Source organism: Clinocottus analis, unplaced genomic scaffold (genome assembly GCF_023055335.1).
Source record: "Clinocottus analis isolate CAN_PGR_092001 unplaced genomic scaffold, fCliAna1.0.p SCAF_25, whole genome shotgun sequence".
NCBI lineage: Eukaryota > Metazoa > Chordata > Actinopteri > Perciformes > Cottidae > Clinocottus > Clinocottus analis.
In genome coordinates this window covers 4,039,468-4,066,205 of record NW_027175987.1, presented here as the reverse complement: position 1 = coordinate 4,066,205, position 26,738 = coordinate 4,039,468, and the positions used below count along the sequence as shown (strand labels likewise).

Here is a 26,738-nt window from a genome sequence, read left to right as displayed (position 1 = left end):
CAGCACATTATCTGACATTATGAACAGATTAAACTTCCACATGGTATATGTATCAAATTAGCTCCACCTACTGGTCGTAATATTATATAAGTAGTACACATGCGAAAAGGGCATTTTAGCATATTTATGTAATTTGAATGCACGAGTTTTATTTGTAATGTTTTTTTTTTTTTACTTTTTTTCTTTTCTTTTTTTTTTTTTTTTTTTTTACATTTTTCATATAAAAATGGCATTGGTGTCTTTAACGCATTTCGTATTTTTTATCAACTCATATTTCACTTGCCCGATAATGACTTAACAGACATTTATTTTGAGATTATTACTTTATGCAAATTGTCACTATAAATAAATAAAAAAGCAAATGAGTAAAGAAATGCTACGTGTGCGTGTGCGGGGGTCACTCGAGGCACTTTGACTCATATTTTTAAAATTCTTGCTCGGTCTCCGAAGGTTGGAGAACCGCCACCTCTGAGATATATAGTTATTTTATTAGTTGTATTTGCTCCAGGCATCTGCGGTTCGTTTCGCCGGCGGGAGCCCACACGAGACAGACACGTTTGAGGGAAGTCTGCATTCCCGGGTCCTCCGCGTGAATCGATTCCGGCCGGAAGGTCCAGCGCCGGGTTTTCTTAGCGGCCTCTCTGTCTGTGTCTGGCAGTAAAGCGCAGCGTGAAACCAGTGGGAAACAGAAACACTATGGCTGCCACTCTGTCTCTCACTCAGGTAATAACTGTCTCTTACAACACACATTTAACGGCAGCAAACGTGTTGGTGTTCCGCCGTCCCGCTCGGCTCGGGGGGCGCATTTCAACCGCCTCGGTGGGGGAGTAACGAGCCGTGCGAGAGAAACGCGAGCTTTCACATCGACCCTCGTCTCTCTTTGTGGAAGTTGAGCGCCGCTGTGACTGGGAAAAGTTTCTGCCTTAATCTCTTCGGGGACTGCGTAAGGGCGTAGCTAGCTAGCGAGCCTGCTAGCTAACGGCTAGTCTGTGTGTTAGTGTTTTTACAAGTTGAGAGATAAGATGGGAGACGTTGCTTTGAGGGGTCGTTTCGGGTGGGAAGTGGACACGTTGTGGTGCTTTTTTTATGTGCTGCCTCGTTTAGCTAGTTGGTCCGAAGAGATGTTAGTACGAGATAGTCATGTGTGGCTCTGTTGTGGCTGTACTGTCATGTCTGCTCACACTGTTTGCGGTTAAAAAAAAAACATACAATAAAGCAAGTTGAGCTGCACTCAGTGGACGCTATATTCTGTTGATGTTTTAATAATCATTTGATATGTGGTGAGACTGAACAACCAACAGGTTTATGGCTATTGTTGGAGGTAAACATGCTCCACTGACCGGGTTAGTGCTTGTGTCTGTGACCTTTCTGAAGTGGATAACGTGAACTGTTGGCCTGTTAGCTGCTGTTGTCCATTAGCTATATCAACAGTAGAAAAACCTCCACATATCGTGAACAGTGGTTTTGTAACCAGAAAGAGGAAGTGCACTTGAGTAGCCATCAGTCAGCACTTCTGTCACAAAATGTCAGACAGCTGCTGACCAACTTAAATGCTGCAGTTTGTGTAGAAAAGTGTTTGCATGGTAAATAAGTTCTTTAGCATAGAGCAGCTAGATCTAATAAGTAGGTTATGGTACCAGACTTGCCACCTGAGACACTGTTGCCTTTAACAACAGACAGGAGTAGGTCTGCCACCAGCTGCTTTTATTTTGTATTATCTTGCAGAGAAGAGTTCAAAAACCTGTGTTTGTATCTCTGTGTTGTGAAACTTCTTTGCTCTGTCAGGCAGCAATGCTTGTTTTAAGTGTGCTGTCAGTGTTACTGCCTACTGACTTACTGTTTGGTGTTACTCGTGACATTAATGTGTTTGTATTGCCGTGGGTGAATTAGGGAATAGGATATTTCCAGAACAAACTAGACTGGCCTGTCAACCCCTGCACTGAAATGCATCTTGCTATCTGCGTGTGTTTTGTATGGGCTGGCTGGGGAATGATTGAGGGATGTTTTTTCAATGCTCAATTAAAGAGTCACCAGTACAATGACCACAGTGTTACAGTCGCCAACAGTTCCAGGCACACTATTGTGTGTCAGAGAAAATAAGTTGCATTGGCCAGAGAAAGATGTGTGTGTATGTGAACACAGCTAGCTCGCTTTAAATTGGCAATGGCAAAGTTGACAGAGATCACCATGCGGATCGCAGGCTGCGTATTTTTTTGAAGTGTTAATCGGTGCCCGAACTATTTGGGCAAGTCTGTAACAAGAGTGACAGATCTTTGCTATTCTCTACTTTAACATTATGGAATTATTTTGCATGTCAATTTTGTTGTGAGGGAAAATTGCGATGCACTTAAGCACCGGTTGAATAGCCATTCGCCTGCCAAATTACTGTCCTCTTCTCTCCTCCATCGCTGCACCTGTCAATTGAAAAGCACAACAACCAAATTATCAGTTTCAGCCAAATGGAGAAGGAAATGCTGATTATTTCCCTGTTCTACAGTTGTAGTAATACCGGAAAGGGGGGTGTTTAGAGAGGATATGACAGAAGGTAAAATTAGCACTGGTCTGTGGAGCGACGCCCTGTTGAAAGTGTCTCGCTGACCATCATTATTAGGACTCTAGTCTAGGGGACGTTAACCTGTATCCTCAAGTCATTACTCTCTGCTTCCTATTCATTAAATTAAAATTTAACATATTGCTTGTAGTCTGCATCTGTCATCTGTAATGGATCAGTCTTTTTTTCTTTATATTGACAGCTGTCTTGATTCAGTCAGTAACACACACTTGCCAACAAACACTTGTCATTTAAGCGTGTAAACTGACAGGTAAGTTTAGGGATTTTATCAAATAAACCAAAATGTGGTAAAAGTAAGAGCTTGTTGTATTCATTCTGTAAACTCAAATTTGGGTATCTAAGTTTCTTTCCTTTCTTTACAGCTCTCCAGTGGAAATCCCATTTATGACAAATACTATCGGCAGGTTTGTAAATACATCTTCCCAAAAATAAAACAATATTTAATTTTGACTTTGATGTTTTTGCTCCAACAACATACCATTAAGTGTTGAGCCCATTGCTATTATTTTATATAGTAATTTTAAGATGAATTGACTGTTATTGTATTGTGCTGTAAAATTATCTGGATAAGAGATGGCTAAAGTTAACAAATAAATGAGGGTGCTCGGAACCTTTTATATTGTAAACTAGCTTCAGCTGCTTCAATGAACTGTTGTGGGCTTCAGCAGTGAGCAGTGATCTCTCTTCTCTTCTTTCTGTTCCGGTTTCTGTGTCCAGTAAAGGAAATCTCTCCATGAATTAATAATGTTTCCCTTTGCCTGACATGTCAGGGGAGCTCACTGTGAGCTTCATGAAAGACTACCAACAGATCCAGTACCAAGCGAATAGACTGCTGAGAAAATGGCTTTGGTTTATTGTCAGTATTAATTTAAGTGATTTAGAGACTCTTATCCCACAGGGCAAGTCTCACAGTTTTCATTTGTTCTTATTGCCTCCCTCTTTCTCCAATTCAAACACATTTGGGTTGTGGTCTAATGCTTTTGGCTAATAAGACATTCAGTGTCTTTCTCAGCAGTGCAGATGTTATTGATATTTCTTGGATGGGATAAGCTATAATGACTGTGTGTTTGATGTTTGTGTGCAGGTTGATCCAACTGGCAGTGGGCGGGTGGCGGCAGCTGATGCAGCTCTGTTCCTGAAGAGGTCTGGCTTGGCTGACTTGGTCCTGGGGAAGGTGGGCAAAGAGTCTGATCAATGCAGTATCATAACGTCTCTGTTGTCCTTGCTGTTTATGTTGATGGTAATAAATGCATCAACTGTGTGTGTCTTCACAGGTCTGGGATTTGGCAGACTCTGAACGTAAAGGTGCTCTTAATAAGCAGGTAGAAAAGCACTGCGGTGTCGCATCATGAGAGATTTGTTTGTTTTTTGTGCATCATGTGCATTTGATCTCTAGATTCATGACACAAAATGCATCTCTGTTCCTCAGCAATTCTTCATAGCATTGCGGTTGGTGGCCTGTGCTCAAAATGGCCTGGAGGTGGCGCTCAGAAGTCTCAATGTGACTGTTCCTCCCCCCAAATTTGTAAGGCTTCTACTGTGCATAACAAGCAATTTATTATCTAAATGTCTAATATTGAAATAGTGAAACATTTTTTTAGAGGTGTTGATGAATAACATTTTGTTTATCTCCAGCATGACACAAGCAGCCCGCTGTTAGCAGGAGGAGTGGCTGTTGACAGTTCCTGGGTTGTCAAGGTGAGGCTCTTGCAAGTTTATTATCTTTTTGTCTTAATATAGTTAATCTAGTGAAGATAGTGATCTATGTTTCATCGTAACATGCCTTAATATCTTTTTTTTGCTTATAATAGACACCACAACAGGATATAGTGGTTGTAAAATATCGAATGCATTCGTCACAGAGTTTGATCTTTCCTGTTGTGTTCATGTAAAATGTCAAATAAATCATATTTGCTCAATATGACGCAGACATGCCGTACACATTGTACATAAACATTAACGTGATCAGACATCAATACAATACATATTGTGATTTACTCACCTGGACCTAAGTGAAGGTCATTGGTTATAAAGAATAGTCATATGATGGGGAATCTAAGCACCGCCTACTGACATGTGATAGAAAATTTAATTTGATTGACTGTTAAACCAAAATAATGCATATTGTTGTGTATATCAGTGATTTTACAGTTAATGTCACAAAGTGAAAATTTAACTTTGAAAGAAACACATTCATATCTTTCCTCCTTGATATAGGCTTTTATTAAGGGTTTAAAAAATATATATTTTGTTTCCAGTTTGCTGCACCAGGAATGCATCAAGTTTGAATTGTCTCTAACCATTGTACATCTGTTTGGTTGTCTTTCCCAGCCTGAGGAGAAGTTGAAGTTTGATGCTATCTTTGAAAGTCTGGGCCCTGCAGGAGGGATTCTGACAGGAGACAAGGTCAAGCCTGTCCTGCTGAACTCCAAACTGCCAGTGGACATCCTCGGCAGGGTATGATCCCCAAACAGGACACTTTTCCATAGTTTTATTTCTGTCCCTCATTTTTATTTCTGTTTCCAAAACTAAACCACATTGGACATTTGTATTCCTCCCTCAGTTCATAATCATATGCATAGGAGTTACGCTAAAAAGAGTATTTGGGGATGCAGCAATAGATTTAAATTAATCGGTTAAAGCAATGTGTTCTAGTAGTAGCATTACTCTTCGATCAGTCGCCCTCCCATCCCTGCCATTTTGTGTCTCCAACAGTGTGGTATTTGTAAAGTAATCAGAGGGATTATAAATAATCCTGCATGCTAAGTGACTAAAATAAAGAAAGAAGTCCTATGCTTTTAAAAATAACAGAAGACTTAAATAGTCACCAATTTGCACATGTGGCGTTTAAAAACCAAACAACTAGCTAATCAAAATATCCTTTATAAAAACTAAAAGCAACATATGATAGACGGATAGACTGTTCCATGAGATTCTACATTACACAATGGTTTCTATATGTTACAGCCTAAATGATAACAAATTAAATGATACGATGCAGAAAAAAAAAACAATGTGGGAGAAAACAATTCTGAGAGGAAGTGAGAATCCATAGCGAGTCAGGGCTTTCAGGGTCACATGCTGTTGTATATTATACAGTTTTGAAATGATGCATGCTGATTGATAATGTCTGTATTTGTGTGTGTTGAAGGTGTGGGAGCTCAGTGACATCGACAGAGATGGCATGTTGGACAGAGATGAATTTTCTGTGGTAAGAAATTTGCCAATATCACAAATAAAAAGAAATCACATAAGTTACAGTCAATTAGTTTCAGTTTAGGCTGTTTTGAAATGATATATTCATCTCTGTGCGGTTTCCTTCAATTTATTACTCCATTGATCCCCCAGGAATCTAAATCATATCAAGCTTTTTTATCTCTGGTTTTCTCCAATCTTCACTATCTGAATATTTTAGGAGTAGTTTCCAAAGTGTCTTCACGTTTTTATACATGTGTATGCTTATATTCTACAGTACAACCTTGCAAGCTAGTACAAGATGGGAAAATCATGTCTGTATCCCTCAATGGAACAAATAAGACACATGGAAGAAGTGCGAGGACACAATAACAAAAGCAACAACTTTATTGGTAATTGTCTGTTATCATTGATTTTTCTTTCCCAGGCCATGTATCTGGTGTACAGAGCCCTAGAGGGGGAGCCTGTTCCCATGTCCCTACCACCCCCCCTGGTTCCACCCTCCAAGAGGAAAAAACCCTCGGTGCCTCCCGTGATGCCCCTGTTACCCTCGCCCCCCTCAGTCAAAGACAGTCGCTCCTCCCACGCTGCCTCTAAGACCATGCCCCACCCCCCTAAACCTGCCCCCGCTCCTGTCCCGACACCAGCAGCTGCCCCTGTGAGTACAGTACCCGTCTCTCCTCTGCATGCACCGCCTGAAAAGCTTTTGTATGTTTTTTTGTGATTGTCACATAGCTACAACAAAAACATTTAAAAATGATTTCAAACTGGCTAGTTCAGTGTGTCTTTCAAAAAAACAAGACGAGGGGGAGTGTGAAGGTAAGTTCTGAGTTAGTTTTATGTTGTTAACTGAAGATTGTATTTAATTATACTATGATGTAGAATGTGCTAATTCAAAGTATTTTTGTTTTGCCGATGTAGTGGGCGGTGTCATCAGCAGACAAAGCAAAGTATGATGAGCTATTCAGCAAGACTGATGGTGACATGGATGGCCTTGTGTCTGGACCTGAAGTTAGAGACATCTTCTTGAAAACCGGGCTTCCCTCTGCTACACTTGCACGTATCTGGTAGGTAGAGACGGCAAAACTCCCGTTCAGCTCCTCCGGCAGCATATGTGTGTTCTGTTAAACGTATTCACCTTGTAAATATTGTTGTAGATAGATTTGGGATTTTTTTGCTTAATCTTTCTGAAATAATTTTTATTCACTAGTCAAGTCAATGCACACATTTATAAGTCACAGATTTTATTATGGATAAAGCAAAAAAAACTTTTTTATGCGGCGAATAGGAATACACTTCTAGAAATGCAACAGAATAGGGATCCCTCTTCATGCAAAATATATAATTTAAAAAAAGATGAAGAAAATAACACTAATTTTGCACTGCAGTGTAAGAGAGTGCAAACATATTTGAAGAACATCACAGTAGCCAGAGTACATGTTATTGACATCAGGCTGCACAAATCATGTAAAATCACACTAAGGATTGAAGTTGAAAATAGTCAACGTTGATCAAGGTTAAAACAACAAGAAGAATATTGTGCCTGTGATTATAAATAATGACAGTGAACAAATAGTCCTAATACTGGTGCAGGGTGATTATAGCGCTGCAGTGCGTGCTGATAGGATATGGATTTTTACTTCATTGACTTCTGTTCCGTTCAGACTGTCCTGTGTGTTTTCCTCCATCACCACTAAACATGATGATCAGTCAGACCATCACAAATAGTCGTAGCCTGAGGTGTAAATCGTTACTGTCTGATGTAACGCATGTCTGTTTGTTTTCTCAGGGAGCTTTGTGACATTGGAGACATCGGGAAACTGACCCGAGAGCAGTTTGCCCTGGCGCTTCATCTAATCAATCAGAGGCTGACTAAAGGCCTGGAACCTCCGCAGAGTCTCACCCCAGAGATGATACCTCCATCTGACCGACAAACCATCAAACAGGTGAGTGACTCGGAGAGCTCAAGTCTATGAATAATAATCAAGGATGCTGCTGGGATCTTTTTCTTTTTTTTGGGAGGGGAGAAAGGGGGGGGGGGGGGTCTATACAGCATTCAGAACTACGGCTGACCGATTATTCAATATAAACATCAATGCATTTACTGTAATGAAATCATATATTGTAATACACAATTATGTTGTCTGAATTGATAATAACAAGCACATACAATCTTAATTTTCAAAGATCCAATCTAAAAGTTTTGCTCTAAAGTTCTTAGAAAAGCCATATTGCCCAGCCTTAATTCAGAACTGATGCGTCCCTAAGAACAGCTGATAGCCTTTGGCAATATGTTTTTCTTTTTAAGCATAAAAACAATCTGTCACACACTTATTGCTTTTTTCTGCCTTTGTGTGATTATTAGGTTCATGTTTCCTATATAATATTTTAGTATGCTAAAGTAACAAACTGATATTATATTTTGAGAAAAATAAGTTTGGCTTTTAATTATTATTTACAGACATTTCTCCTGTTTTTGCTGTTTTGGATTTTTCTGAGCTTGCAGCTATGTTTCTTTCTTTTCCAACTTATGAAACGCATTTTTTGCTTTTACCTCCCACTTTACATTGCATCCTCTTCACACGTGCAGTGGGATGATCCTGAGTGAGTGTGTGTGATAGTTTACTGACTCGGAGGCATCTCATTACTTTTAGCAGGCTGCCTCTTTTTATCATCTTTCCGCCTTGTCTCACTCATTTGTGTTTCTACCATATTTGACATCTGTATTTCTCGAGTTCACCATCATATGCAAAGGAGTTAAGCTGAAAAGAGCAGAGGTTGATGTTTTTAAGTATCTTGGGATGCAGCGACAGATACACATCCGTGCTGTAGATGCACTTAAATCAGCTAAATTAATGTGATGTAGTAGCCTACCAGTAGCGTTACTCAAGTCTCACTTCCATCCCTGCCATTTTTTGTCTCCATCAGTGGCTTCATGTGTGGTATTTGTAAAGCCATCAATGTAACTCTTTTGTACATTTACTCATGTTCATCAACATAGTAGTAATGTTGCTGTTCTATAGTGTAATACAAGTAGTCTTTACCTTCCATATGTGATGAGAAGTCATTCTGAGCTGTTGGTATATAAAGTGTCAATGTTGTTACGGTGTTTTACCATCAGTCAGGACTTTAATCCTCTTGTATCTTTCCTCCTCACTTCCTCTTCAGAACAACGCGGCGAACCTGGCTGCTGACTTCTCTGCCATCAAGGAACTGGACTCTCTCAGTAACGAGATTGTCGAACTACAAAAGTAAGCTTTTGTTCGCATTTTCATTAAAATAAATGGAAAACGGCGTCTTACTGATGAGGTTATGTAACAAGTAGGGATAAAACATAGCCTACAGATGGACTGCATACAATTTTATTCCCAAAATGATACATTTGAGTGTGATGGGGCACAACTGTGATTAAATGTATTCTTGGGAAAAAATTTTGGCAAATATTCTTCACGTTGGGATACAAACTTTCTGTATACTCTACTGACCAGCAGGATGCAGTGTTTCCCACAAACTGAGGGAATTAGGCTGCCAAAAATATTTTCCATATATCTGGAAATAAGCTAAAGCTGTTATTTGTGAACCCAACTGGGTGAAAGAGTTCAAGAATATTTCACTCACACGCTCTCAGACTATATAAATAAACATTTGTGTTCTCACTGCAGGCAATCAAACACAGCAGATGGCAATGTTATGTAGTTGCTGTTTGCCAGTAAGATGGAAGCAGACACTTACACTATTCCTTCACTTCTAGTCAGAAATATATGTTAAATGATATTACGACAAAGGTAAATGTTATATTATCTGTATATGTGTTTTTTTTATTTTTGCTCCACATCGTCTTTAATTACAAAAGACTTTTCACGGTTTTCGTCTGTACCTTTAAAGTCAGGTGGAAAAAAATATCATATAAATTTGGTTTCACTGACGGTGTATCAGTCTCAGTTTAGGAGTTCAGCTTCCTTTTTTGTGAAAGCTGAGAGTGAGAAGTGAGAAAGTTGGCCTTCCACCCCACGCCCTAACTTTACACACACACACACACACACACACACACGGACACTCACGCACACACACTCACTCTAAAAGCCAGCTGCTGTTGTAGGACTGGAGAAAAGGTATGCAAGATGGTTAGAAGTGGGAACTAAGTGAAGATCAGAGCTTCAGACAGACGGCAGATCGAGAGGAGTTTGACGAGATGATTCATATTTGTGAATGTTTCAAAATGTGGCAGCAGCCTTCTGCTGAAGATGAGGAGGATGGTGATGATGAAGATAATGGGTAAGAGGAGAATATAAATGATACTCAGTTTGCTGTGAGAGGAATGTACTGTTATCAAGGGAATTGTGCTTTTTGATGTGAGAGAACAGGGAGAATGTAAAAATAGATGCTGTTATTTTTAGTCTGTGTTGAAATGAAAGGCAGATAAGTGCGTTCTAAGGTTGATGCCTTTTAGTTCAGTCATCTAAATGTGAAACTGAACACGGTGAATAATAAGTGTTGTGTTCTGAATGGCTTTTACACAACAAATGCACACAATGCATATTACATGTTATCTTTTGCGGAGGATACTTGTACTGTTTTCAGAGCTGAAACAATAATACAAATTGCATGTTTCATTTTTCCTATCATTGGGCTTTCCTAGTCACTGAGAAAGCAATGGAGCAACCTCTTCACGTAAATAGTTATAGGGAGTTGCTCCAGTAGCACATTTTAATCAAAAGATGTATATTTGTAACAGCTTTTTTCAATGTTGTCAGTCAGTGATTATTTTTTTTAATACATGTTTTCGACATAAAAAGCCTCTTAGTGTCATTGTTTTTATTATGTTTAAGAAGTCTGAGTGGAAATTTTTAGATATGTGAATTAAATCCAACTTTATTGATTCATGTCAGTCATGATTAATAATAGTTTAATGACAACAGACAAAAATGGGCTGACATTTTGGTGTCTGGCAACGTATCGGCACCTTGACTGTTGCACACGGTGTGCTGCCTTCTTGTGGTTTCAAGGGAATAGCCGAAAATAAAAATACACAATTATTAATTGCCGGTTATACACCAGTCAATATGGCTCCGTTCTCCTCTCCCCACCGCGTTTCATTTCCTCTCTGGCTGGGTGGATGAAAGAGTGAAATAGAGAGGATGAACATACGGGCAGCGCAAACGATGAATGTTGTAGGTTGGCTCATCATCACTCGTCCCTCCTCCTTTTCTTTTTCCTCCCTCCATCCTCAAGGCAGCCATCTGCCTCTCACTCCTCATCTCCCACACGTTTGACTGAGCAAGCACAGCCTCACTTTCTACAACACTCGCCCTCACCAGGCATACGGCGTCGTGCGCACACAGTCTACCTTTCTTCACATCACGTTTCTCATACATACACACACACACACACACCTGCTGTAGCTGCAGACGTTCAGGTGTTTCTCTCTGTATGGTGGAGTTGTAATTCCAGGACATCATGGTGGTTCAGGGAGAGAAGGTGGTGGTGGTGGTTCAGGTGCAGGGTAAAAAAGGCTCAGTGGAGAACTGGATGGGGCTTGGTGAGCTTGGAGTACCGGGTCCTCCCGCCCTGTCCTCGGAGGCTAAATACTCCTGTCTCTTGTGCTGGACCCCCAGGGAGAAGATCACTGTGGAAGAGGAAATCAAGGAGAAGGAGGAGGCCATCAGACAACGCAGCACCGAAGTGCAGGTAAGATCTCGCTTTCTGTTTTGTCTGCGACTTTGTCTCTGGTCTCAGTATGGTGGCAACATTTTTTTTTTTTTAGGAGGAAGGCTGCTTCTTTGCTTTTGTTTTTCTTTAATCAATGCCTCTCAAAGGATTAGTGTGAAAACACAGCTGGTTGTTCGAGTGTGTTGGTATTTCTGCAAGATGAAACTCCTGGTCAGACGAAGCAGACGGTAAAGAGCCAGGAGGTGCTGAAGCAGTTGTTCACTTTTGCTGTGATGTAAATACCGGAGGAGGAGATCAATAATACATTTGGCCGGCAGACGTAGACGCTTGTTCAAAAACCAAGTCAATGTTTCTCAGAGAGGGAGAGGCTGGTGTCCTTGTGTAGGCGTGTCTGCTCTGAGCCTTAGAGATGGGCTCTATTTTGGGAGCAGATGGCTTAAAGGGCTAGTCTGCTCTGCTTGTGGGAATTCAGCTGGTGTGTGAAGTTGGCTCTTAAGGGAGTCTCACGGTGATGTAGCTGAACTTCGTAGCTGCACTGTGGGGTTGCCTGAAGTGCTTTTGGCAGTTTATACTGTATTATGTTTTTTCTAAACATACCCTGGACATCACATATTGTGTGCTTTTGGTTTTGCTTGCACGTCACAGACTATATATTAAGACTTCCCCTACAGTGTTTCTCCAAGGTGGGGAATTTTATTTGTGGTGGCCTTCCACAGTAACGGGGATTTCTGACAGCCATCACTTGAAAGTCATTGGTTTCTCAAGATGAGCGTAATTTTCCAGGGCTTTTGCACCTGGAAGCAGCACAGGGTACTGGAAAACTGCTGCATCAACAATTCTAAAAAACACAAAATATATTTTTGGTTGGTATAAAAAATAAATCTAGTTGGGGAGGCCGACCATGTAAAATCTTTAAACATGTGTCACGACCCGTAATGAACCAGTGATTCTATAGTTGGTGATAAATCCCTGATTTCAGTCCAGCCAGAGAACTGCGTTGCATCTTATTCTCCCTCTCCCATTTCTGTCTCAGTTTTCAGAAGCTTTTCTGAAGTATTTCTTTCTTCCACCTAAAGACACAGATCCTGTACTTGCACAAATGTGCCAAGTCACACTGACCGCGATGTGAACATACAATGCATGCCATTATGCGGCCTACTATTTTTACATTTCAACATATTATGTTTTCTTTTTTGTATCTACTGATTGGTATTATTATTTGTTAATTACTGGCATGGAAACTTTAAAATGAACATGTCGTGATAATGTAACCTGTCAATCGTTCACATATCGGACTGGTTTGTGTCTCCTGTTGTTTGGAACTATGGTTGTTTTGATCAGTTTTGCATGGCTATCTTTTTGTCCTTTTTTCTCAACGCATAATTTAAAATGAACATGTTGGATGTTCTCTTATGCCTCTGCATTTTGAGTTCCTGGGAAATGAATCAATCCACTGATTTTCTTTTCTCTAATTATCAATATATTAAATAATAAGTGTAATTCCAATCTGTTATTCTTCACCTCTTTCATATTCTATTTGTTTTTCTACCAAAGTTTACCTGTGAAAGAAAACACATCTTTGGCTTGATGTCTGCAGGACTTACAGGTTGAGGTGGCGAAGGAGAGCGACGAGCTGCAGCGGCTCCAGACTCAGCGTCAGAAGGTCCAGGATGCTTTGGACGAGCTGGACCAACAAAAAGGCTCCCTGGAGGAGCAGCTGACTTTTATTCGCCAACAGACAAACCAAGAAACCCATCTGGTAGGTTGAGTAGAATTTAAACAAATGTATTTATTTCAATACCGGAAAGCTATGCGACTAAAGAAATGACTGACCATCACTTGCTAAGCACATCAGTTGTATAAATAAATAACGCATTCCAGTCCGGGGCGCCAGCCTATTCATAACGGTAACGTCTGTCCCAGATTTCTTCTCTGCAGTCGGAGCATGAGGACCAGGAAGAAAAGATATGTCAGTTTGAGGAGGAGCTGGTCCAGGCCCGAGAGGAGCTCCTCGCTCTGCAGGAGGAGAGCAGGAAGCTGCAGGAGAAGGTCCAGGCCGCTGAGGAGCAGCTCACACCTCTACAAGAGTCTGTCCGCGACTCCTTTACACAAGTTTCGCAGGTCTGTTTGTGTGAATCTATGAATCTCTTTTCTCCGCAGAACATAGAACCTATTTTTTATTCTTCTCTTTCTCCGTGTTCTTTGAACCTCTGTGCTGTCTTAGGTTCAGCAGAAACTGAACAACCTTCAGGTGGAAGAGAGGTCAGTAACTGCCCAGCTTAGCTGGAAAAGAGCCCTGGAGGACAGCTCCCCTGTCATGGTCAACGGATCAACCGGCTTCACTGCAGAGCCGCTTCAGGTGGATCCCTTCCAGCAGGACCTCTACCAGGAGGACCAGCCTAAAGAGCTGAAGGAGGAAGAAGATCCATCAGCTGTCTTCAATCCGCAGAAAGAACAGTCTGATCAAAAAGAGAAGGAAGAAGAAGAAGAGAAGGAGGAAGAGAGTCCAAAGACTCTCGAGGAGGAAAAGTTGAAACATGATGCCTTGGATGATCTTTATACTAGTCTCGCCTCTTCTGAGGTGTACAATAATCGATTGGCCCTCACCAAACCACCGGAGAACACGGTGAGGGTAATAATTACACTTGCCTTAATTAGCAGTCCTTTGTTTCGATAGAAAGAACGCCTATCTATCAGTTCCTACTACAACTGTTTTTTTGTGTTTTTTCACGATTACCCAAAAATAGGACCTTCTTTTCTTTTTTTGCATCCACCAAGCCAACTACATTTACATTTTGTGTGATTGGAATTTTGTAGCACAACAGGAATTTTACCAAATGTAAAATATATAATATATGAATTCTCAGAATATGTCACTGTCAGTAACACTTGTTTCTAATGTCTCCAGGAACACAGTAGCCCAACACCCGACGTCTCCCCGGAGCTCATAAATGATACAGAGGAATTGCCTAAAGAGAGCCTACCAAAGGTAAGAACCCTGAGTAACTGAGGTACACTTGAATCATTTAGCCAAGTGAGTTTTCCTACACAGATCTTTGTTCAACACATGTAGATCTGAGCTTTTCAGGCATTCATTAATCCTAAGGAATGTAAACGCAACGATTCCATTCCTGTCGTGGTCAAGCTTGTCAGCAGAACCCTATTGCTGTTCAACAGGTTGCATCACCAGAGCCAGAGAGCGAACCGGAGCCAGCAGAGTCCCCGGAAAGCCCCACCAACTTGTTACCACCTCTCATCGGCCCTCGCTCGATGCCGCCTCAAACCAGCCCTCCCTCCCTGCCTGAGATGGACTTCTTCCATTCAGACCCCTTTACTGACCGTGAGTTCCAACAGGCGTCTTGTCTTTAGTTTATAGCTTACAAATATAATGTCTTCATGCCGAGCTTCCCTATGTTTGGAACGAGTTGACCTACTTCTTTAAGGTGATTGGTTTTACAGATTTCAATTGTATATATTAGAGATTAGTTTTGGGTACTTGCAGAATGAGATTGCGGAATGCATTTTTGTATTAAAGCCTCAATTTGGTCAGATTTATGATATTTTTTTTTACCTTTTTATAGATGATCCATTCAAAGATGATCTATTCGGAAAACCAGATGTTGCAGGTGAGTTCTCAGTCAAATCCCTTTTTGAAAGTGATTAACCTGCAAACTAATTAATTTAATCAAATCAAAAACTGTTTTATAGCGTGCGCATGAACCAAGTCTACAATATCAAATGTTCACACTTTCTATCTGTTTCTGTTCAATCAGATCCATTTGGTGGGGATCCATTCAAAGGGTCCGACCCCTTTGCTGCAGACTCTTTCTTTCAGGCCCCCAGCGCCCCCTTTTCCTCAGGTGACCCATTCACTGCCAGCTCGGCTGATCTGTTTGGTACCACTGCTGGGGTCCCAGAACCAGACCTGTTTGCAACCAAGCCTGGTGACGTAGCAGCTGGACCAGCAGCCGGTCCAGATCCCTTCTCCTCAAAACCTACCAATCCAGCCGTAGCAGCCAAGGATCCATTCAGCGCCACAGGGAACAACTTAGCCATCTCTGACCCATTTGGTGGCAAAAAGAATGCCACCTTGGAGGCGGATCCGTTTGGCTCTCAGACTGGAGGGGCAGATCCCTTCAGCTGCTCTCTACCCTCCTCTGATCCGGCCGTGGTGAGTAGGCCTGCCGTACAACCGGCTCCCAACGTACTCACTCCCAGGTTTATTGAGCGAGACAATTAAATATCAATCATAGATGCTTTTTGATGTTGTAAGGTTTGTTTAATTGCACAATATTTGTAAATGAGGCAATTAACAGGCCCATATTATTAACGGCAACCAGTTGAACAAAAAGCCTGTTTTTCCATCATCTACATAAACTTTTTATTTTATAAAAAAATCCTGTATTTTCATTCATTCAGAGGAATTCAAATGATAAGTAATACAATTGTTTGTGACACACATTTTCATATATTGTACTACTAGTATTGTAGTATAAAGTATTGTTTAATTATTATGGAGGCTTGTATTGTTTACGCTCTGTTCCTATTCGTCAAGATGATGGCATGATGTTCATCACTTCATCGTTCTCGTGAATCAAATTAAGTTTCAGGATCTTCACATCCGCAGCAGAGTTTATTCTACAATATGGTAAAAATATTAAGATTAAGATGTTAATTGGTACAATATATTCTGTTTTTGGAAGGACTCTGCAGCATCCAATGACCCGTTTGCTCCAGGTGGTACGACAGTAAACGCCAGCTCAGATCCAGGTATGCCTTGTGGTGTAGCGCCACCCCTTTGGGGACAGAAGCCATTGCAGCTGTTGAAATGATAAAATACACTCATGACAGTGTCTGTATGAGTGTGTTTGTTATGCTTCATGACTTCTTTGTGCTTTTGTGTTTCAGATCCGTTTGCAGCAGTATTTGGTAATGAATCGTTTGGAGGCGGCTTTGCAGATTTCAGTGCTTTGACGAAGGTAATCTTGAGATGTTGTTCATGCCCTGTGACTAACGTACACGGTACAATGCACACTGAATATAATTTAGTTAAGTGAATGGATGTTGTTGCTGCGTCAAAGTGAACTCTCTTCTACCGTCAAACTAGAACCTGCAGGGAGGCTGTGAGTGAGTCGTTCAATGTGTTGTGGTTTTTTGGGAGGAAATAGCTGAACACTTGGACGTGATTATTTTCTGTGGAGGGAATTGGACACTAAACACATCATTTAGTCCATAGAACAAGCTGCATAATTTAATGAGCAATATCCATGAGTCAACCTCAGGGGCTGAAAAATGAAGCCAAAGTGCCAAAAACTACAGTCTGTCAATTGGCCACTTGAGGCTCCAAAACATATGTTAAAGCTTTAGTGGAAATCAACATGTTTACAGCCCGGGACAAACAACGGGTGTGTTCTCTTTAGCTAATATCCCTGTTCTTGACAACCGAATGGTGGGAGATTAATATTTTTTATATCTCACCTATTTAAATTATATTCAGTCCCTGACGTATCCAGACTATGGCAATTTCATAAATCCTTGAAATGTTGCCCCCATACATTAATTAACTATGCCTTTTTAAATCGTGTGATTTTGCAAAAAAATGGCAAACATGCATAAATCCTGTATAGCACCATTAATATAGTCCTCACCATTCACAAAAAATAGGCTGCTGTGATTCCAGCCTTGATCTATAGTAGCGAGTTCCTCTGTCATTTGTTTCCTTGTGTTTTTGTTTTTTACAGTACAATATGCTGTCCTATAATAATGTATTTGATTTGGTGTGAACCTTGATAAGTAAGGTAGCATTTTAGTAGCACCTAAATGTCACTTACTTCTACCACTTTGCAGTTTGACTTTATTGAAGAAATTGTACATTCCTGATTCTCGCTCTGAGTTTGTACTCACAGTTGAATGCACTTATTGTAAGTCGCTTTGGACGAAAAAAGCGTCAGTTAAATGAAATGTAATGTAAATGTAACCTTACGTTGCAGACAAACGGCGCTGACCAGTTTGGCCTCAACAATAAGAACCTGTTCCAGGAAGAAAGCCAGTCTGCCGGCCCGGATGTGCCCCCAGCCCTGCCCCCAAAAACGGGTACGCCAACCAGACCACCTCCTCCACCTCCAGGTCAGTGTTTGCTATGAAAAGAACTGTTGGTGAATTGTAGTGCTCTTATCAGTCATTTCGACATTCATTATTGGGTCTGTGTCTGTGCCTCAGGTAAGAGATCGACCATCTCCAGGACGGATTCATCTGACGCCTTCCAGCGACGAGGGCCCTTCCTCCAGCAGCCTTCGGGAGACTTCTCCTCCTCTTCCCTGCCTGCTAAGGATCCTTTAGCCGACCCCTTCGCCCCTTCCTCCCCTCCTCGTCACAACGCACGGGAAGCTGACCGATTTGCCAGCTTTGACAAAGTGAGCACCTCGCCCTCTCCCTCACCTTTACCTGACTCTGACTAGTCCCTCTTCTCTTTTTGTTCTGCTTTCCTGCTAATTAATAAAGTCACAACCACCAAGCAAATCAGGCCAGCTTTATAAATAACTCCAATCATTGCCATTAAAAAGTCCAAAAGAAGGGAACTAATCGAGTTATATAAATTGTCACACAGTTTCCTGATGCTATGTTTGTTTATTTGATAAGCTTGTTTTCTTGAGCTAAGCTAAAATAAGCTAATAAGCTTTTAGAATTGACTTCATTTTGCTGCTGGTGTATATTTTAGTTCTTTATTAGAAGGCAATTTTTTTTTGCCATGTAAAGATTCTTTATTCTTGTAATTATTTTCTGTTACTGATTTATATTGGGATTGCACTTAATTTATGCCCCATGATTGAAGTTGCACTGTCTAACTTTATGAGGAAATGTACAAAAATGACATAATAGCAATTATAGATATTTTGATAAATTAACTCTGCAAAATGTTTGCTGAAACGGAAACAAGATCTGTTTCAAATTAGTTTATTTTACACATCTACCTTTGTGATACCAAGTCCCTACTTATGGTTGGCAGTGAATGGAGAGATGAGAGGTTGTATTTGGCTTTTATTTCCATCCCAACTAAGTACACTGACGTTACAGCCTGTGCATATGCGCGTTTCATTCTGAAATGAGATGTGTTTTCTTGCGAAACATTTCATTAAATGGACCATTTACACTGAAATTGCTTTTCAGGTAAATTGCCATTGGGGCAAAGTGCCTATTCTCGGTCTGACCCAGTGACTGAGCTTAAAGTCTGTGTGTTTCTGAGTCGACACAATTGTGGTGTAAAGGCATTATATCATGTGATATTGACTGACACGGTGCAGAGTATTGCCTGCTGCCTCTTAACTAAGACCCCATTTCAACCTACAAACTCAGTTTCATAAAGTGCTACCTTTGCTACTAACTCATAGATTTCATATGCTACGGGCCAATTTTCAGCAGCTAAGCTACACATAGATGCTTTTTTGTTGTGGAAATAATGCATTTGATAATTTCTTCTCACGACCAACTATATATATATATATATATATATATATATATATATATATATATATATATATATATATATATATATATATATATATATATATATATCATACGGGAAATACTGCTTCCTGTCTCCCCGTCCTCCTCCAACTTGTTAGAATATCTACAAAAATGACATACATTTTTTTAAAAGTAGCCAAAATTATTAAGAAGACAGGAAAATGTAACATTGTACTTTGAGCGAAACATTGGTTGGACCCTCAGGAGTAAATTGGTAGGAGTTATAAAATCCTCTCCGATCTTTCCTTTTTAATACTGCTTAGAAATGTACTGTGAATTTTGGAGGATGACTTTTATTCGTTGGCCGTATTGATTCCAGTGCCTCTCCCACCACTTGACTGCGCCTGCATGTTGTTGAACCCTGACCTGCTCGCACTAACCGTGTGTTCGGCTTTCATTCACTCACACTCACTGCTTCTCTCATCCTTCAGATCGTCTTTATTTTTTTCCTCTACACATGCTGCTATTTATTTACTAATGCATTTGTTCGCCCAACCAGCCCTCCACTTATCAGTTCCATTCAGCGTTTGTCTGGTCAGCAGTGTGTTGTGGAGAAACAGATCGCCTGTATTCTCTCTGTCTGTGTGTCTTTACACCTCTGTCAAAAAAGTTGAATAAAGAGTTGTGAATCAAGGGCACCATCTCTGGCTTCTATGTGCATCCTTGATATTATTATATGCAAATGCCTGAGCTTTTAATGGACCATACCACAATTTCTTTTTTTGGGGGGGGCGTATTCAGTTCATTTAGTTGTGACTATACGTTTACCTTTTAACGTTGACATTTTCCAAAGCATGAATTTAAATTCATTTAAATTTCATGCTTTTCAAGTAGCCTACTGTATTTGTCAGTTCTGTTATTGCTGCTTTGTTGTGAAATTATAAGCATGGACATATTTGTACATTTTAACACAATAATGAAGGTAGACAGGTTATTAATCTTGGTAGTTTTATCTCAAGCATGTTTTATCTCTTTGTATGTTCATATTTAAAGATTCTGATGTTATACTGGCCTCATGGAAAGCAGAAAACAATATAATGTATCCAATAATCTACAGAGTGGCATGCTTTGGTAAATGTTTGGCCATGGATGGAACATGGGATGAAACATGCAAAAGCGCCAGTATGGTCCTTGCAAGCACTTTAACAGAATCTTACTAAATCAATTCAATAAATGAAAATTAAGATAAAAGTAGCCGTTATGCTTTGTTTAAGCTGAGTTGTAAAGCACATGATTTCTCTTGCTACACAAGTACTTTATTTATCTCTGATTTCATTTATATTTAAAAGCAGCAGTGGGATGTACCAGCTACAAGTAATAAATGCACGTTCTCTACTAAACTCTATAGATGTTTCTTCCATGTTGTCGTCGTGCATGTTTTGCGCCACTCTACACCAAATTCATCTTAAAAAGCGTCTGCTCGTGAACCTCGTCATCACTGCCTCCTTTCATCTGCATGAGGGCGATACACGCTGGATGCTTCTGTCTGTCGTTCATTGAGAATACTTCAACCTCTTAGCACAGTGCATGTCCGATCTGTAATGAACTGTCTTCACCAGCCTTCTGTGTACTTCAAAGTTGTCTTTCTTTTGTCGTTGTGATCCTACACAGTTGATTTTTGGTTCACGTCTCGCTTTTATATTCGTCAGCAGAGATCCGGGCTTTCACACTTTCGTTGCATTTCCATCTCTGATTTCATGCCTCCACAACATGTGGGAGGAGGACATGGCTGAGAGGCAGAGACTGCCACTCTGTTGTTCATGGTCGTCTTTGAGGGACATTTGATTTAAATGGCTTGTTGTTTGTCAAGTCACTGGTGTTTCAGTGAGGGATGTGAAACATGTTTCATTTCCAGCCAGCTTACTTACGTAGATAAATCGATCACCTGCAAATTAGACGAATGAGTTCCACATGTGCTTGTTCTGCAATGAACATGTCAAAATGTCCACTTTGAGAAAGGTCAATTGTCAGTGGGTTCATGATGAATGTCAGTTCAGACATTGAGAGATCTGAAGCTTCGTTACCCTCAATAGAAATATTACCGAGCCAGGAAGTGCTCATTAAAAACCACACAAAGGGCATTTTTAACAAAAAGGTCTCATTGCGATTACTTTGACTGATATTGCAGTTGTGATGTAATTTGCAATATTAGAGTGAATGATAGATTTCTCTTCTCAATATTTTCATTTTCACTGAAAAACATATTCAAATGATCACGCTGTGATTTTTCAAATATTGCGCCTACTGCGACTTTAAAATTGTAGAAGCCCAAATTGCGATTTTGATCAAATCTTGATTAATTGTGCAGCCGCACCTCGCAAGGACACCTTTCTCTGTGACTAACTGCATCTTCACAATATTAATAGCCAGTTGTGCGTGTCACAATGGCCCAGAGGCTAAGCTACGTGCCATAACTGAAACATCACAGGTTCGAGTCCAGCCAGGGACCTTTTGTCACATGTCCATTTACTTAATACTCCTCAAACATCTGCAACTTGGCTAACTAATAAATAGTGGGTACACCACAGCTCTTAGAAGTGTGATACTGATAATAATAACAATCACATTTAATGTATTATTATTGAAAATGTGTGGATGTTATGAGTTAAGTCAAAAAGATAACTAATATTCACTAATTTTTCAAATTTGTCCTCAAATGTTGCCAAAAAAATCCCTTCAAGATATTATTCATGGTTCCGGGATTAGATTACATGCTACGCCTTCATCTCATTGTTCAATCCTGTATTATAACAATAATAATAAATCCTTGAATCCTGAATGGATGTAAAGGGCCACAGCTGTGAAATGTAATACAGATAACAGTTCCATTATGAAGCCATAATGCGTGATGATAATGGTATGCGTTATATTATTGCAGCTGTTATCTCGTATCAGCAGGCTCTAATAATGTTTGTTAATATACTTGAGAGTCTGTTAACTGTATATACGTTTGTCTTTGTCTCCTCTCCCCCATATTTCTTTTGCATTTGTGTGTTTCTCCTTCCCCCTTGGGTGTGTGTGTCTGTGTGGGTTGTGTGTGTACGTGCACTTTCTGTATTTATATAGCAGTATCCAACGGAGGAAGACATGATAGAGTGGGCAAAGCGCGAGAGCGAGCGAGAGGAAAAGGAGCGACTTGCCAGGCTCACCCAGCAGGAACAAGAGGACCTGGAGCTGGCCATCGCACTCAGCCAGTCTGAACTCTCCTGAGGAGCTTGTCCCGCCCCTTAACATCCTCCCTCTCCCTTGTCCATTGACCTGGCTCGGCACGGCACGGCACAGCCTGGCCCAGCCCAGAAAGCACCAAAGCAAAGTGGGGACTGTACAAGACTGATTCAGCAGCACCCGCCGACCCCTTGAAGAGACTTTCTTGGAACAAACCCATCTCTGAATCTTCCTCCTCTTCCCCAGACTGTGTTCACCGTTCACTGGCAATGCAGTATTTTTTTTTTCTTCTCCCCTCCCTTATTCTGTTGCTCTTGTTTTTGGAGAAGACCAGGATGGAGTGTTCTGAAGAATGGATTGTTGAAAAATGAAATGCAGTGAATGTGGATCTGGAGATTGCTCCGTTGATTTCAACATCATGCTACAAAATGTCACATTAACTCTCCAGAATGTAATTTATTTAATGCACTCAAAACTTGATTGAAATAGCCATGTCAGAAGTCCTGTCTTTATCCACTAACAGTACTCGCTACACTTTTCTTAACACTCGGCTCACTCTTGCTTCTGAAGTTATATTGAGATTTCTTGAATTAGAAATAGTCTCGCTCATTTTGTTGAGCCCAAAAAAAAGCAACCTAATTTTTTTTAACTGTATTTTCAAGATCATGTGGCTGAGGGGAAAAGTGTTTTTGAGCCACTGTAACAATATTAAAGTGCTAGTCAGTCATTTTATGGAGTGACTATGTACTTCTAGAGTTCCGGATGACGGCAAAAGGCCTATGAGATTTTCATTATAAAAAAGTACTCGTTCAGGACATTTCTACTTGTTTAACTGGAAGTTACCAGTCCTCTGATATGTGAAACGCATGTGTAGATTTATACAAAAATGTAACAAATCCATCATATGCTACCACATACAACTTCTTCATACTTTAATTTCTTTTACATTTCAGTAATGTGCTGCTCTGCGCAGCATCGCTCTGTCAATGATGTTTGTGTGAGATACTGAAAGGAATGATACTACAACTGTTACATGTAATGATTACATATTAACTAGCATTACATTTCAGGGCACACTTTAAGGGATTGCACACAACAATAAGATGACTTGTTTTTCTTGAGAGAAAGAGAGCCCAACACCAAATACTTATTTTCTTTTAATTAGTTTGAAACTCTTTATTAATGTCTTTATTATTGACACTAACAAGCCAACTTGTCATAGATGAATCAAAGAGTTTGGAAAAGCCGATGTCTGCCCGCTTCCATTAAATCGTGTCAACAGTATTGTTGATCCTCACTGATAAAGGCGTAGGCACGCAGCAGTCGCACGCAGCAGTCGCCCTAACGCAGACGCCTTTTAACGAAACGAGTATCTGGAGAAAGATCGACTTCCTCAAGTAGTCCATTTCACCCCCAGTTCCATTTTGAAGTGAGCCACTGTTGTTACTACTTTTGTTATCGCTTGTATGACTGTTTAATATTTCCAGATGCTTCCTCTCTGAAAGACTAACTGGATTACAGAGTCAGTAAAAGTTGATTAGCTTCTGTGGAGCAGTTTGTCTTCCACAACAACACACCAGTTAACTAACACACACACACACTCACACTCACACTCACACACACACACACACACACACAGAGCAGTGGATCGGCCAGTGATTCTTTTTCTTCTTGCTGAGTACTTTTGTGTTTTCTCCATGAAAAGAAGTTTCTGAACACTGAGTGCTGAACTGTGATGGTGCAAGTGAAGGCTCCGTTGTACAGCAGGAGGCTTTGGTTTTCATTTTCTTTGCTAATTTCTGACCAAACTTCTTTCTGCTCTTTGTCACTTTTCGGCTTAGAGAAGAAATGAACATCGTCATAGTTTCCTCTTCTCATGTTTAACTAGTTTACTGTCTGTGGTTAAAGCTGCACTTCCTACTTACGGTTCAGTCAAGATAACAGCAGTCGTCCGTCTGTCATGCTGCAGTGCAATTCCACCTTGACACGCCACTGTCATTTGTACAGACTTCATTTGCAAATAATCAAGAACCACTTATGTTTCTAGGCTTACCCATGAAAACGTTTTAAAAGCTACTTGTATTTTCATTTTGTATTTTCTAACATGTAGAGAAAAAAATCATTACTTGGCCAGAATATGTAATGCATTTAATTGAAACAGAATAAATATTAAACACGTGTAGTTTTGCCGTTTGTTTGTTCTTCCTGGGATTAAGGCATATCCTAAACAGTCAGTGTTGGAATAAGTTTGAGTTAATTTACTTGGTAGCATAACTGCATTTATATAACAGCCATCACAAATAAATCATGCATTCAAGTTTAATTGAGTTTTTAAAAAAAAAGCAGTGGTGCAAAGTAACTTAAGACTTACTTGTACTGTAGTTAAACAGATTGCAATATATTTGAGATACATACTTCCTTATACTTCTACTGCAAAACATTTCGGATGTAAGTAGTTTTCACTATCTAAAACATCTGAAACACATCTGATAAAATATGATTCACCGTTAGAGATTAAACTACCCAACAGTACACAAAGTTACGAGCATTAGCTCCACCTTAACCCCCCAAAATAAAATGACACCTAGAAATTATAATGTATTTGTTAATGATCCAATAACACATAATAATGTAATGGTCTCATGGGCCACAGTATGTTTTGCTGAAGGTACTTTTACTTCTTAAGATTCTTGATGCTGTATGTTTACTGGTATTTGTTTGTTTTATTTGTACTTTTACAAAGTAAAGAATACAGAAATATGATTAACTATACTATATATTTCAACTCATCTTCTTGAGTGTGATCAGTTATATGTTTTCATGGAAAAGAATGCAGCATTAAAATGTACTGCCTGTTTCATAATAAAGCACATACTATCATGACCATCCTTTGTTAATATGTACTGTATATCTTCAAATTATATACTATACACTATTATATATAGTTCAAAGTACTACCTTTTTTTTTGACATTCGAGACAGCAATCTCGTTCATTGGAGCTGTAGCTGTTAAAATAAAATGCAACTTTTAATGACTTCTTAACCAGGCTGGCTTGAAGGTAAAAATGCATTTAAAATACACCATATACATATGAGTATCATTCATTTTTAAATGAAGCCGTCTAATTATGAGGCTTATGATGAGCAACTTTAAATTGTATATCTGTGGGCTTTATTTATAATAGCGTGCTTTATATAGTTGTGTTGGTTTATTAGCATGTTGTGGATCTGCGTGTGTAACCTCGAGGGCTTTAGGACCATGAAGCCAGGACCTGCAGCAGCTAAATCGCAGTGCATTTGAATAGGGGGAGTCATTATTATGGCGATAGGAGCAGTAGCACACCTTTCCACGTCAGGAAGGAGGAAGACGCACAGGAGCCGCACGTCATTCGTGTCAGCGTGAACTCAGCGTGATCTGCTCCTCTTCTCCCTGTCTGCCTGTCCATCCATGCCCGCGCGGTAAACCTGCTCTGTCCGGGATATTTTGCTCCTTCACCGGATCTCAGAGCCGTGGAATGAGTTTTATTACCAACTGGAGACGCAGCGTGAAGAAAAATGACAGCAAAACGTGAGTAAACGGGACAACTTCTAAACGTCTTTGCAAGTCCGACTCTGTTGCTACTTGCCTCTTTTCAAAGTGCGGCCAACAGGAAGAATGTAATCGCACTTGGTTCGTGAGTATCATACTTTTTCCTCTGGGATGGTTGTGCAGTGCCCAACATGTTCATGGCCCTCATCGATCCGCTTCAGATCTCGTAGTCAGCTGCGATATGATCTGTGACGTTTAGTCCAGAGTTTCTTTACTGGAGGAAAGTTAAAAGCCGCCACTGTTGCTCGGTCAGAAAGGAAATAAAAGAGCCCAACGTCTCATTGATCCATAGAAAAGTGACAAGAGGGGAAATCATGCAGATACAGTTTGGTATCATGATCCATGGGCTGCTCTCATTAAGTCAGTGTGGCAGTCTGCAGCCTGTCGGGCAACATTCACGAGGTGGTCCAGCAGGCTTATAGGTGCATTGTAATTTTCTTTTTTTTTTTGTTTCGTTTTTTGTTATATTGTCCCATCTCCGCAGCTGCCTTGTAAGATCACTGCTCATATTTCAAGTAAATTAAACATGATAATTAAGGTGGATGAAAAGCAACATTTACATAACTTTAAAATGTGACGATCCAATCAGGTGGCTCAAAATCTGTGGGTCAGGACACCCAAGTTAGATAACTAATCCCTGCTCTTTTTTTTACTACTTTCTTTCTGTATAGTTTCACCTCTTCCAAACTAAACTTCTGTTAGAAGTTTTTTGTGCTTAAAAATCATAGTAACAATGAGAAATACAGAACAAAATATGAGGACTAAAGTGTTTCAATAGTCTTGTGTCACTGTGGACACGAGCTTCCTTGATGTTGACTTCACTGTTAGTGTCGTCGTTGATTCCACGTTGAGTATAAATGAACGCTTCCCTTTCATCTTATTATTACTTTTGATCTGACATTTTGTGTGTCATTTTATTCATCACATACTGTGTAGCTTCCCAACAGTATACCGGGAACAATTTACATTTAAACTGTCCGTCCAAAACTCTTAAGTCTTCTTCAGTTCGGACTTCCAGTATCC

At 40.1% G+C, this 26,738-nt stretch overlaps 1 protein-coding gene across 4 annotated transcripts; it reads left to right on the top strand.

Moving 5' to 3' along the window:
• The first annotated feature begins 578 nt into the window (after positions 1 to 578).
• Positions 579 to 24,984, top strand: eps15 (epidermal growth factor receptor pathway substrate 15). Of its 4 annotated transcripts, none has more exons than XM_068591754.1 (26): positions 579 to 723; positions 2,935 to 2,976; positions 3,657 to 3,746; positions 3,847 to 3,894; positions 4,002 to 4,097; positions 4,208 to 4,270; positions 4,904 to 5,029; positions 5,724 to 5,783; positions 6,195 to 6,425; positions 6,689 to 6,834; positions 7,557 to 7,713; positions 8,936 to 9,018; positions 11,383 to 11,455; positions 13,035 to 13,196; positions 13,361 to 13,558; positions 13,662 to 14,063; positions 14,346 to 14,426; positions 14,615 to 14,777; positions 15,019 to 15,063; positions 15,211 to 15,608; positions 16,141 to 16,207; positions 16,346 to 16,416; positions 17,428 to 17,563; positions 17,657 to 17,850; positions 20,254 to 20,275; positions 22,031 to 24,984. In XM_068591754.1, the coding sequence occupies exons 1-26, from the start codon at positions 697 to 699 to the stop codon at positions 22,159 to 22,161; spliced, it is 3,312 nt and encodes a 1,103-aa protein (XP_068447855.1). In that variant the 5' UTR covers positions 579 to 696; the 3' UTR covers positions 22,162 to 24,984. The 4 variants fall into 4 exon arrangements, with proteins under 4 accessions (XP_068447855.1, XP_068447853.1, XP_068447857.1 ...); XM_068591752.1 differs by having other exon boundaries at positions 22,028 to 24,984; XM_068591756.1 differs by lacking the exon at positions 20,254 to 20,275.
• Positions 24,985 to 26,738: the final 1,754 nt, after the last annotated feature.